The 14,427-nt window shown below is 39.9% G+C and overlaps 1 protein-coding gene across 2 annotated transcripts in view; it reads right to left on the reverse strand.

The window, feature by feature from the left end:
* uxs1 (UDP-glucuronate decarboxylase 1) overlaps positions 1-14,427 on the reverse strand; it is a 104,496-nt gene that overhangs the window by 763 nt on the left and 89,306 nt on the right. For both annotated transcript variants that reach the window (XM_062068889.1, XM_062068888.1), the window contains exon 14: positions 10,709-10,812. In XM_062068889.1, coding sequence (XP_061924873.1) covers positions 10,709-10,812 — 104 coding nt within the window. The remainder of the gene's footprint in view (positions 1-10,708; positions 10,813-14,427) is intronic.

Genomic DNA, 14,427 nt, shown 5'->3' on the forward strand with positions numbered 1-14,427 from the left:
CCATGAAAAAGCCTTGGTGCCAAAAAGGACTACAGTGGATCCCCGCCGAGTCGCAGATTTTGTTTTGCTGCTTTATTTGAATCGAAAGTGGTTTGATTAGGGTTAGGACCCAAAAGGGATCCACTCATGAAAGCGTCAAAAGTCAGAAATACATTTATGTATTTTTTTTTTTACTTGAAATCTTTTAACAACGTCTGATCTATCTTCATCATTTTTTTTTTTTAAATGGGAAAATACAAAATATGCAGTATTTAAACAAAAATAAAAATACAGTTGGAGAGTGGAATTGGAGTTTAGGGATTTACAGCTTTGAATAGGTCAGTAATTTGTGACAATATTGATTCGATACAGTGGACAATTAGACAAAAACTATTTTTTACAGTGCGCTGGATGAGAGAGAAAGTAGACAGGCCTTGGTTGACTATATTACGTTCACACAAGTATTTTATAAATATCTGTCATGTTATATATAACTGCCCCCAAAAAATGTCATTGCATTTCAGCACTATAATGGCAGTTTAACACGTTTACGCTCATCAAAGCTCTGAGAATTAGGCTTATTGTTTTCTGGCGCCATTTGGTGGTTAAATAGGACAATTACACCCAAACAATATTTTTCTTGTTTTTCAATTAGTAAGTGTGGAGATCCTTCCGGTTTTCATGGAAAAATAGTAATGTGCCATGATTACAATCTGTTAAAAAATAGCAGTTACAGCGTATTCTGAAAGTATTCTAAGATCTTCACTTTTCCACATTTTGTTATGTTACATCCTTATTCCAAAATGCAATAAATTCATTGCTGTCCTCAAAAAAACCTACACACAATACCCCATAATGACAATGTAAAAACACTTTTTTTTTTTTTTTAATAATTTTTTGCAAATTTATATACAAAAAAACCTAAGAAATCACCTGTACATAAGTATTCACAGCCTTTGTCATGAAGCTCAAAAGTTAAGCCAGGGGCATCCTGTTTCAACTGATCATCCTTGAGATATTCCTCCAGCTTAATTGAAGTCCACCTGTGGTAAATTCAGTTAGTTGGACATGATTTGGGAAGGCACACACCTGTCAATATAAGGTCCCACACTTGAAGTGCGTGGCAGAGCACACACTAAGAATGAAGTCGAAACAATTGTCTGTAGTCCACCGAGACAGGATTGTCTCAAGGCAAAAATCTGGGGAAGGGTACAGAAAGAAAATCTGCTGCCTTGGAAGATCCCAATGAGCACAATGGCCTCGATCATCTGTAAATGGAACAAGTTTGGAACCACCAGGACTCTTCCAAGAGCCGGCCGTCTAAACTGAGCGATCGGGGAGAAGAGCCCAAGTCAGGGAGGTGACCAAGAACCTGATGGTCACTCTGTCAGAGCTACAGCATTCCTCTGTGGAGGGAGAAGAGCCTTACAGGAGGACAACCATCTCTGCAGTAATCCACCAATCAGGCCTGTATGGCATACTTGCCAACCCTCCCGATTTTCCTAGGAGACACACGAATTTCAGTGCCCCTCCCGAAAATCTCCCGGGGCAACCATTCTCCCGAATTTCCACCCGTACAACAATATTGGGGGCGTGCCTTTAGCGTCCTCTACAACCTGTCATCACGTCCACTTTTCCTCCATACAAACAGCGTGCCGGCCCAGTCACATAATATATGCGGCTTTAAAACACACATAAGTGAATGCAAGCATACTTGATCAACAGCCATACAGGTCACACTGAGGGTGGCCTCATAAATAACTTTAACACTGTTACAAATATGCGTCACACTGTGAACCCACACCAAACAAGAATGACAAACACATTTTGGGAGAACATCCGCACCGTAAGACAACAGAACAAATACCCAGAACCCCTTGCAGCACTAACTCTTCCGGGACGCTACAATATACACCCCCCGCTACCACCAAACCACGCTCCCCCCAACCCTGCCATACCTCAAACCCCCATGTCCCGAATTCGGAGGTCTCAAGGTTGGCAAGTATGCTGTACGGTAGAGGGTCCAGACGGAAGCCATTCATTTGTAAAAATGTTCCAAAATGCACCTGAAAGACCCTCAGACCATGAGAAACATAATTCTCTGATCTGATGAGACAAAGATTGAACTCTTTGGCATGAATGCCAGATGTCATGTTTGGAAGAAACCAAACACCGCTCATCACCAGGCCAAAACCATCCCTACAATGAAGCATGGTGGTGGAAGCATCATGCTGTGGGGTTGTTTTTTCAGTGGCAGGAACTGTGATACTAGTTAGGATAGAGGAAAAGATGAATGCAGCAATGTACAGAGACATCTTGGATGAAAACCTGCTCCAGAGCGCACTTGAACTCAGACTGGGGTGACAGTTCATCTTTCAGCAGGACGACGACCCTAAGCACACAGCCAGGATATCAAAGGAATGGCTTCAGGACAACTCCGTAAAATGTCGTTGAGTGGCCCAGCCAGGGCCCAGACTTAAAGCTTATTGAATATCTCTGGAGATATGAAAATGGCTGTGCACAAACACTTCCCATCCAAACTGATGGCGCTTGAGAGGTGCTCAAAGAGAAATGGTTAAAAGATAGGTGTGCCAAGCTTGTGGCATCGTATTCAAAAAGACTTGAGGCTCTAATTGCTGCCAAAAGTGCATCAACAAAGTATTGAGAAAAGGCTGAAAATAATTATGTATGTGATTTATTAGTTTATTTCTTAATAAATTAGCAAACATTCCTGTAAAATGTTTTCACATTGTCGTTATTATATTTATTCCATTTTGGAAGAAGCCTATAACATAACAAAATGTGGAAAAAGTGAAGCGCTGTGAATACTTACCGGATGTACTGTATAATGGGAGTCCATGGGGCTGAAATAGCTCTTAAGATAAGGTGTGAATGTTTTATTATTCTAACTAAAAAGCAGTAACACTTACACCATGGGTAGACAATGATTCTTTTTTTCTACACAAAGAACGGTAAAGTCCGGACTATAAGCCACTACTTTTTTCCAACGCTTTGCACCCTGAGGCTTGTGAAACGTTTTAATGGATTTTTCTTTGCTTACAGCCATATAACCAATTGTAAAAAAAAAAACATGCAAAGACAATGAAAAGGTGTGTTGTAGTTTGTGCTATGGCGCCATCTTTTGGACAAGTTCGTTCACCGCAGTCCTTCCATTTAGTGCTTTCAACTGGAAGAACAATTGCCGTTCCGACTTGTAGTAATCCGTAGTGTTTCTATTCGTATGTATTCTTTATTCATAACTCCAAGCAACGTTTGTAAGTTTTACAATTAACTAAAACGTTTTATACTTACTAAACCTTCCCATTTGTGATGTCTGTAGGAGTGTTTTCATGCATATTTGTATTGGCTATCATAATGTAATCAAGTGAATGTTGTTAGCATTAGCTAGTATGCTAACATGTTTACGAGTGTCTGTGTTAGTATTATTAACTTACAATGGGGTTCTGTTTATATTATTCCAGTTTCACAAATTTCTCAGTAAATTCACCAAAACGTCACTGTGGAGTTATTGAGTCTGTTTAGCTGATTGGAGAGTTAGCTTCTGCAGCTGGTGGGCCCATGACGATGACTTCTGTTTTGTTTGATAAGCCATTTTACTGCCGTGATGCTGTACAGATACTGTTTGTAAACAATTAAAGGCCTACTGAAATGAATTTTTTTTATTTAAACGGGGATAGCAGATCCATTCTATGTGCATACTTGCCAACCCTCCCGTTTTTAGCGGGAGAATCCCGGTATTCAGCGCCTCTCCCGACAACCTCCCGGCAGAGATTTTCTCCCGACAAACTCCCGGTATTCAGCCGGAGCTGGAGGCCACGCCCCCTCCAGCTCAATGCGGACCTGAGACTGAGTGGGGACAGCCTGGTCTCACGTCCGCTTTCCCACAATATAAACAGCTTGCCTGCCCAATGACGTCATAACATCTAGGGCTTTTAGAGAGTAGAGTGCACAACTGCGCACACAAGAAGGGGACGAAGCAGAAGAACGAGGAAATTACGGACATGGCGACGCCGTCGACGAGCAAGATGAAGAAATACGCTTGCAAGTTCCAAAACGATGGAAACAAGAATTTCAGTTCATCCAGGACAGTTCGAAGGGGAAGGTGTATGTTGCCTGTAAATATGTAGAACAGACTTCTCCATTGAACACGGTGGCCGAAATCATGAACGGAGAAGTTAAACAGGACAATACTGCCATCTAATGGATAGCCACCGGAACACTAAAATTAAAGTATTTATTTTATGTAAATAAAATAAATATATATATATATATATATATATATATATATATATATATATATATAGCTAGAATTCACTGAAAGTCAAGTATTTCATACACATATATATATATGAAATATATATGAAATACTTGAGTTGGTGAATTCTAGCTGTAAATAACCACTGTACTCACGGTAGCGCGTCTGCTATCCATCTCAAAGTCCTCCTGGTTGTGTTGCTGTAGTCCGCCGCTAATACACCGATCGCACCTACAGCTTTCTTCTTTGCAGTCTCCATTGTTCATTAAAGGCCTACTGAAATGAATTTTTTTTATTTAAACGGGGATAGCAGATCTATTCTATGTGTCATACTTGATCATTTCGCGATATTGCCATATTTTTGCTGAAAGGATTTAGTATAGAACAACGACGATAAAGATTGCAACTTTTGGTATCTGATAAAAAAAAGGCTTGCACCTACCGGAAGTAGCGTGACGTAGTCAGTTGAACATATACGCAAAGTTCCCTATTGTTTACAATGATGGCCGCATGAAGTGAGAGAGATTCGGACCGAGAAAGCGACAATTTCCCCATTAATTTGAGCGAGGATGAAAGATTTGTGGATGAGTAAAGTGCAAGTGAAGGACTAGTGGGGAGTTGAAGCTATTCAGATAGGGAAGATGCTGTGAGAGCCGAGGGTGACCTGATATTCAGCTGGGAATGACTACAACAGTAAATAAACACAAGACATATATATACTCTATTAGCCACAACACAACCAGGCTTATATTTAATATGCCACAAATTAATCCTGCATAAAAACACCTGCGTGTTTGTTATGCTAGCTCCTAGCTCCTCTGCTAGCTCCTAGCTCCATAGAACACGCCAATACAATTCAAACACCTGATCAACACACACAATCACTCAGCCCAAAAGACCGTTTACCTAACCCAAGGTTCATAAAGCTTATATATTTTTAAAAAGTTACGTACGTGACGCGCACATACGGTCAAGTTATCGAATGTTTAGCAGCCAAGGCTGCATACTCACGGTACCTGATATTCAGCTGGGAATGACTACAACAGTAAATAAACACAAGACATATATATACTCTATTAGCCACAACACAACCAGGCTTATATTTAATATGCCACAAATTAATCCTGCATAATAACACCTGCGTGTTTGTTATGCTAGCTCCTAGCTCCTCTGCTAGCTCCTAGCTCCATAGAACACGCCAATACAATTCAAACACCTGATCAACACACACAATCACTCAGCCCAAAAGACCGTTCACCTAACCCAAGGTTCATAAAGCTTATATATTTTTAAAAAGTTAGTACGTGACGCGCACGTACGGTACGGTACGTGTTATGCTAGCTCCTAGCTCCTCTGCTAGCTCCTAGCTCCATAGAACACGCCAATACAATTCAAACACATGATCAACACACACAATCACTCAGCCCAAAAGACCGTTCACCTAACCCAAGGTTCATAAAGCTTATATATTTTAAAAAAGTTACGTACATACGCAAAAAAAAGCCAAAGCTGCATACTCACAGTAGCACGTCTGCGTCTTTGTCATCCAAATCAAAGTAATCCTGGTAAGAGTCTGTGTTGTCCCAGTTCTCTACAGGCGTCTGTGTATCCAAATCAAAAGTCCTCCTGGTTAGAGTCTCTGTTATCCGAGTTCTTCCATCTTGACTGCATCTTCCGGGAATGTAAACAAAGAAGCGCCGGCTGTGTACTGTTGTGGCTGACTACGTTCGAAAAATACGTCCATTTCGCACCGACAACTTTCTTCTTTGCTTGCTTGGCTTCCTTCTCCATAATGCAATGAACATGATTGAAACAGATTCACGAACACAGATGTCCAGAATACTGTGGAATTATGAAATGAAAACAGAGCTTTTTCCTATCGGCTTCAATGTGGAAGGCATACCCGTGTTCGCCGGGCTACGTCACGCGCATACGTCATCCGCAGAGGCGTTTCGAACCGGAAGTTTAGCGGCAAATTTAAAATGTCACTTTATAAGTTAACCCGGCCGTATTGGCATGTGTTATAATGTTAAGATTTCATCATTGATATATAAACTATCAGACTGCGTGGTCGGTAGTAGTGGGTTTCAGTAGGCCTTTAAACAAATTGCAAAAGATTCACCAACACAGATGTCCAGAATACTGTGGAATTTTTCGATGAAAACAGAGCTTTTTGTATGGTGGCACATTGGGTACCAATACTTCCGTTGCCGCTGTGATGTCACGCGCATACGTCATCACACATAGACGTTTTCAACCGGAAGTGTGGCGGGAAATTTAAAATTGCACTTTATAAGATAACCCGGCCGTATTGGCATGTGTTGCAATGTTAAGATTTCATCATTGATGTATAAACTATCAGACTGCTTGGTCAGTAGTAGTGGGTTTCAGTAGGCCTTTAAGGTACTGTATGTAAATAAACATTTACAAAATCTGTGTGTAAATAACAAATTTCGCAACCTATACAGTTATATGAAATATTTTTTGACTTCTAAAGTTTAGTAGGTGTGGCTTATATACCGCTGCACTCTATAGTCAAGTAAATACGGTATTAGTAATGTGTTGGTGTTTTTTTAGATTCCATACGTTTGATCAGGATTTAGTGATTTCATCATTTCCCGCTGCTTGAAACTTTTACTGACTACCACAATACATTTTCTTGATTTCTTTTAGTGTTTCTTAAAAGCAGAAAGTTGCCAATTGAAATGACTATAGCTTTGTCTCATGTATGTTATCTGCTTTTTTCCTATAAAATTAAACAGAATGAATGAGCCTCCTTCAAGGCTGGTGATTCCACAATTTTTTATTAGGTGCTGTAATAATGTAATTCATTTAAGCAAAAATACCTCAAGTTGAGAGCTTAGAGATTAAGGAATACGGTACATCAATTACAAATAACTACAGATCATTATTAATTGCGTTTTTTAAAAATTGCTTGACGGCATTAGTTTGGATGGCGCTATCTGCAGGGGGGAAAGTGCCACAGCAATGACTCCTTACCACTCTAAGAAGGTGCTGTCTCCCTCAACATTTGTCAAATCACTCAACATTTCCAGCAGGCAACTGTCAACAGGGCTTCTCAAGTTCACACTCCAATCAGTATTTCTATCTACAATATATGAATGACAGGAACACATTTCCTTTCAGTGCACGAGTGGAGCGGAAGTCTGGGTTTGTGTCATAAGATATGTGCAACATTATGTCCTATCCCAATAGGCACAATACCTTAGACCTAATTTAACACGTTTTCACCGTAATTTCAAACTTAACGTTGGAACGACATGCTTTTTGATGACATTTAATCAATGTTGGGTTCTGATGATTCGACCATTGAATTTTCGTAATTTCCAAACCAACATTCTACAACACACATACAATGTTGAAACAATATGCTTTTTGACGACGTTTATTCAATGTCAGGTTTTGACATTGATTTGACCATTGAAATTTGGTCATTTCCCAAACAATAAAGTGGATCTAATATTAGACATCAACGTTGTCTCAATTTTCAAATACAACTATTTTGAACCGTTGTTTCGAAGTCAGTTTTAAAGGATATTTATGTATAATCAATGTTGTATCAATGTTCAGAGTTTAACAACTTGCACTGAGCCTAGTCTATAAAATCCGCTACACCTCCCTGATACCGAAGTACATGTCAAACTACTTCCTTAACGTAAATGACCGCCATAACCACAACACCAGGGGGTGCTCCACTAACCACGTTAAACCCAGATTCCGAACTAACAAAGGTCTTAACTCATTCTCTTTCTATGCCACATCAATGTGGAATGCGCTCCCAACAGGTATAAAAGAAAGGGCATCTCTATCCTCCTTCAAAACCGCAATAAAAGTTCACCTCCAGGCAGCTACAACCCTAAACTAACACCCTCCCCGGATTGCTAATAATCAAATGTAAACAATCAAATGCAGATACTTTTTCTTTTTCTTATGCCTTCTGATCTCTCTCTCTCTCTCTCTCTCTATGTCCACTACTTGATGTCCATACCCCCCCCCCCCTCCACACCCCTGATTGTAAATCATGTAAATAATTCAATGTGATTATCTTGTGTGATGACTGTATTATGATGATAGTATATATGATAGTATATATCTGTATCATGATTCAATTTAAGTGGACCCCGACTTAAACAAGTTGAAAAACTTATTTGGGTGTTACCATTTAGTGGTCAATTGTACGGAATATGTACTTCACTGTGCAACCTACTAATGAAAGTCTCAATCAATCAATCAATGTCTTGTGCCTGCGGGGATGGTTTAAACCAATGGCCGCACATAGTTTATCTTCGGATTGAGGTTTTAACCATGTGACGAAATATGTTATCTTTATCTACCAATAGAAGGAAACTAAGCTTTGGTAGGCCTTAAGTCATTATACATTTACAATTTAATGTTAAAATGGTACGTTTTGACCCTTTTAAGTTTCCAAGGAGAGAGTCAAATACTTCCGCTTGCTTACAGGAAGATGCTCTTTGTGTTGCCTAATGTGTTTTTCTGTTTGCACCGTTATTGTTGTTAGTGTTCTTTCTGGTCGGATTCAAGATGAGCATTCTATATTTACCCATTAGCCTGCCAGGGTAGCTTAGTTCCAATTAAACTAAACTATGAAGTTAAGTAAAGGGCCACAAAAATGGGCCTGTGTGCCACAAGAAGAACAAGGATAGAGGTTTTCATTTTGTGCAGCAGTCAACCTGCAAAAAACATTCAAGTTTTCTGGGTTATGTTTTAAAGACAATGTACACATCATTGTACATGTGATATCAGAATCTGAATCAGCTTTATTGGCAGAGTATGTAATGTGTTACTACATTGATGAATAGAGGTGTTATAATGCAGGACCAAGCCAACTGGGGTTGGTTTTGCAGGCTTCTGATTTGACAAAATACGCATAACAAATCTGCATTTTGTAAAATGTTGTGTGGACATATTATTTTTTTAATTGTGACGTCTTGTACGTGTGAAGCCTTGTCCTCACTGATGATTGGATGAGCACGTTAGGAAGAAAAGGAAAAGAGAGGGATCCAGTATGTGAAAGAAGATTGAGATTTTGCCGAGATTACGGCTGACAGTAATGTGTTTTTTTCAATCAGGACATTGTGGAACGACAACCTCCTTGTCACCCAATCAACGTCCGGTCAGATAATAGAATTTCATATCCACACAAAAAAATCAAAGTCTGAATATGTTTAAACCCAGTCGGGATGTCTGTAGACATGGGCAATTTCCATGAGGCTCCCGCAGAATCTAGAAGAGTTGGCAGCTCTGGTCTTTGCAAGCGCAACTTATTAAGTGCCCACTCAACACTTACAGAGAAAAAAAAAACGTTGATACATAGAAGACACTTGAAAACTAAGCTCATTTTGAGATTTATGATGACCTCTTGAGGTTTCAAAGCAAACAGTCACTTTTTAAAACCAAGACAAAGAAAATGCAAATAACATTGTTTCTTCCATTTAGAGGCGGTTTATGACTCACTTTTTTGTCACTGTCAAATGTTGAATTTTTTATTGTACTAAAATGATGCAACTTTTCTCTAGGGTAAAGTCACTAAACGAATATTTCTCAAACTTCTGTAGTTAACACATTGTAGCAAATGCTTCACATCACATGAAAAAGCTAATTAACACGTTTCTGAGTGGTGATAGCAGCTTGAAAATATCTGATGCTGCTAATGAAGTTGTCTCATATGTTGCTTTAAGAAAATACTTGGAGGTTTCTAATGATATATTAATTTGTCTGCGTACATATTGGACAGAAAATTATGTCAACTTCAGTCAATTAACTAAAATAAAAAGTATAACAGGGTTTCTGCAGGTATCAGCAAATCTAATTGAATGTTTTAATGCCTTTTTAATGCAACTTAAAACAATTTAATGCCTATATTCTACTGCAGATTCCTACTATAGTCAATAGCCTACAATTGTCTGCAAAGACAAAATTGTAAGCATTTCACAATGATAATTCTGAATAGTTGAAATGTTTAGATTAACTGTTGCCAAATTAGACACTATTGTAAACATAATATATAATAATAACAATGCAATAAACCCTTTTTTTTTCATTGCCGTCATATTTTTTCCCATTGTGCTTTTCACTAGTGAGCTCTGACTAGCGAGGCGATGTTGGTTTACATTTAATTCTACTGTCATGACAATCGGGTGTTGAAACCTGTGTTGAGACCTCTTGTATTCAGTTTGAAAGCCAGAGACGAAGAAAAGAAATACACATGGACATTTCATTCATTGTTCCATTAATTGACTATCAGCCCAGGTGTACAATTCTATGAATTTCTTAATGCTTTTTAATTCCATTTAAGGCCCTAATTTTTGAAAAATCTATTTAATTACTTTTAATGACCCACGAAAACCCTGTATGCATATAAATGCAATAAGAAAAAGTGTATCTATACGTTTGTGTGTGTGTGTTCCATACCACTGGCTCCCAGCCGAGCATCGTTTTGGCTTTTCGAATGTCGGGTCTTCGCCTCTGTGGGTCATCCTGGGCCTCGGGTAGGAACTGGATCTGACTTTGGCTCACTGTGGGAGTGTACAGAATGGACTGAGATTGAAGATTTAAAGGCTTCCATGAGAACATAGTATAAAATGTATTTATAGTATATAAAAGCCAAACGATGCGTTTACAAATGGTATTGTCCTTCTATTCCTAATATCAGGAAAATATACTTATACTTTGGGTAATTCATATTCTGTTTTGGAGATTTTAGTCACTATAGAAATGTACTTGCTGCCTCAGAAACAACCATAGGAACAGTGATGTCATTTAAAGACCAGTGCTGACATGTGATTAAAACAATAGATAAATTAAGATCTGTAATTCATTAATATTTTTTTAATCTCACCTCAAAATTGTTGAGAAAATCCCTCCATTTAGGTATTTCCATTCATACTTATTACAGGCAGATGAAAAGATGGACATACAGTATATATAAAAACAAGTGGCTTTATAAAGTCATTTAATGTTTAAAATGTGGTGTAACTTTGGACAGTTTAAACTTGAAATATTAATAAAACAGTCACAAAAATGCAATTTTGAAATAAGAAAACAATAGCAAGTGAAAGTGTACTAATGACGCAACATTCAATCACTGCAAATTGCATTTAGGAATTGATTCTTCAAGTGCAATAATAACAGGAAACATGTAAGCTATTTTTTAGGGGCCATTATTTTGTTAGCACAGCCAGATATGATGTAACAAAAGAGGCGTTCCCCATCATCTAAAGGCCATCTACTGCCTTCTTTTAGGAGTGCATTCTGCTGACTGCAAAAAAGGTAAATCCAAAAGACGAATACGACATTACATGATTTTTGAAAAACTACGTTTCTTTCAACAAAAATTAGCTGGCTTGGGTGCCGGCATGTGGGTTGAATGTGTTGGCTTTTGTCCCCGTTGAGATGCGTCAATACCCGGTTTGGACTTGTGTGAACACATTGCTGTATGGGCAGCTCGAATGCAGTGTTCACGCTGAGCATGAGGGCTGTGCAGTTTTTGCGTGGGGTTGTCGGTGTGGACTCTGCAGAGTCGGGTTATTGCGGGCGGGCGCAGGCTTTGTTCGGCAGGGGATAGACTTGTGTGGCGTTGCATGGATCAGGTGATAAGCGGCTGTTCGCCCGATTTGCATTTGTTTGGGAACGTTCTGGAGCATTTAGGGATTGAAGTGGGGAAGGATAGTGTGGCTCTTATGGGACCAGGACGGTGTTCGGCGTTTCCTCTGCCAGGACAGTATGTTGTGTAGCAGTTTGTTTTGGTTGTGAGGAGAGGTGCAGCTTGGTTGGGGGATTTTGGCGTGTGTATGGGTACCTTTTGGGCATATTGCGCGATGCTGCGGTGATGGTGAGGCTGTGTACTATGTACTATGGTACATTTTTAGTCTACTTTATACCTGCATTATCCTTTCCATCCTTACCCTTTCCATCCTTTGTAACTGAGCTACAGTGTGGAATAGTTTCCCTTGTGGATCAATAAAGTTTGTCTAAGTCTAAGTCTAAGTGATTGTTTCGGTCGCGGTGACTTTATTTGGCCGTTTTGCCTTTTGTTTTAGTTGTATGTATTTGGGGGTCCCCCACCAGGGAGGCATAGCTTGTTTTGTTGCTTTCTGTTGTGGTTTTTGTTTGGATACGGGACTCTGCTTGCCTCGGGGTACCTGCTGGGTCCTGGGTTGTGAGGGTCGGCCTACTGGCTGTATGTCTCTGTTGCCTCCTGCATGGGCTGGAGGGTCTTAGGGGGCTGTGTCTGGGCTCCCCACTCCTCCCACTTACAACATACACACCTATATGACTTTGAGGGATTAGCCTGCAGGGAGGCATGGCGGTGGGATGAGGATGCATTTATGGGGCTCCAGTCCTCCTGACTTGTCCCCCATTGGTCGATTCCTCAATTTTAACTGCATGTTAGACACTTAGGCTTTGGTGAGCTCGGCATGGGAGCCACCATGCCCCTGATGTCTAGGGATGATGTTTGATAAGGAATTATCGAGTTCGAGCCTATTATCGAATCCTCTTATCGAACCGATTCCTTATCGATTCTCTTATCGAGTCCAGATAGGTTGTTGTATACGGAAAAAAACACACAATATTTGGTTTAACAAAAGCTCACTTTTATTATATAATAAAAAAATAAAATCTAATAAATAAATAAATATTGACTGTTACCCACCTAAAAAAATAAAATAAAATAAATAAATATTGACTGTTGTTACCCAAAGAATATTAAGTGGGATTTTTCAGAGAAACAAATATATACAGTAACACAAAAACAACCTGTCTCTGTGATCACTATAGGTGTATAAATAATAATATAGTGTTAAATAAAATCAGTCCCTTGGGCACAAAACTGGAAATAATACAGCTCTCCAAAAAGTGCACTTCTGCTGCTATTTGACATAACTGTTTGTTATGATGCTTTGACATTTTTGCACTTTATTTCTTTATTGAAAGAAAATTCTAAGAAGAGAAAAGTTGTTTGCAAATGTGGTTACAATGCTAAAAAATTAAAAGTTAAAGCTAAAAAAAGAAATACACTTTATTGAGTTAACATCATTTCTTTATGGGGGAAAGATGTTATGAGCTAGAGAATATAACAACTGCACTACCCAGCATGCAACGGGAGTTATGAGCATGCGCGGTCACCCCGAAAAGTGTTGCATGTTGCCACGCTGTGAAAGTAAACGTCAAGAACTCAGCCAACACGCCTCGTCTGCATTATTTATAATTAGACAGACAACACATCTACAGTGTGATTTTGTTTTGTTTACAAGGAAAGAAAAAAAAAAGTTAAAAAAGGGAGATATGTTGTATGTGCTGCGGTTGCATTAAGAACGTTGCGACAGCTGCCGTAGAGGAGGTGCGTTGCTAGCCTGGTTGCTATGTTTCCGGTTGGTCGTAAAAGTGTTCGTCATGTGTTTTTACCCTGCTAAAATCTCTCAGTAAAGTTATTCGTTGGATTATACCTTTTGTTTCGAACTTTATTACACCTTGGAGCGCTTTTTCCCGTCCATTGTTTTCCTGCTTTCCCTATCTGCGCCTAATGACTGAGCTACATGACGTAATTTCTTGTGATGTCCCACGGAGCATTTCTGGTCGGGACGGGATTCCACTCTTTTTCTTTACTATAGTGGTCTCGATAACGGGTACCGGTTCTCAAAAAGGGATTCGAGTCAGAGGACTCGGTTCTTTTCTTATCAAACAACCGGGAAAACCGGTTTCGAGTATCATCCCTACTGATTTCCCTCAATTTTAAGGGAGATCGGCTGATTCTCGGTGGACCGTGGGTTACGGTACTGGATCGCTGGATTATGTACGTATTTTTTTGTGTATATATATGAGGAGCCAGTTTGCCCAACAGGAGTCTGCGACTCGGGCTGCTGCATGTCTGGGGCCCCTGGGTCCCGCCGCCCCCCTACTTCCGGATGTACTGTATGTCTTGGTGGGGGCCTGCTGGGTTTAGTCCCCATGCGCCTTCTGTCGTGATGCCTCTGTGTAGCGACGCCTCGGTGTGTCGCCTGGCATGGTGTGAGTTTAGCGCAGCGGCCGGGGCAGTTGCGAGATGTTTCATCTCTATCGTCTTCCCGTCTGGCTGCGGGGAGTACTCTGGGCCCCTTGGGGCAGGGCGTCAAGTCTTTCTGCCCGTGTGC

The sequence above is a fragment of the Entelurus aequoreus genome, linkage group LG14, assembly GCF_033978785.1.
Source record: "Entelurus aequoreus isolate RoL-2023_Sb linkage group LG14, RoL_Eaeq_v1.1, whole genome shotgun sequence".
Lineage (NCBI taxonomy): Eukaryota > Metazoa > Chordata > Actinopteri > Syngnathiformes > Syngnathidae > Entelurus > Entelurus aequoreus.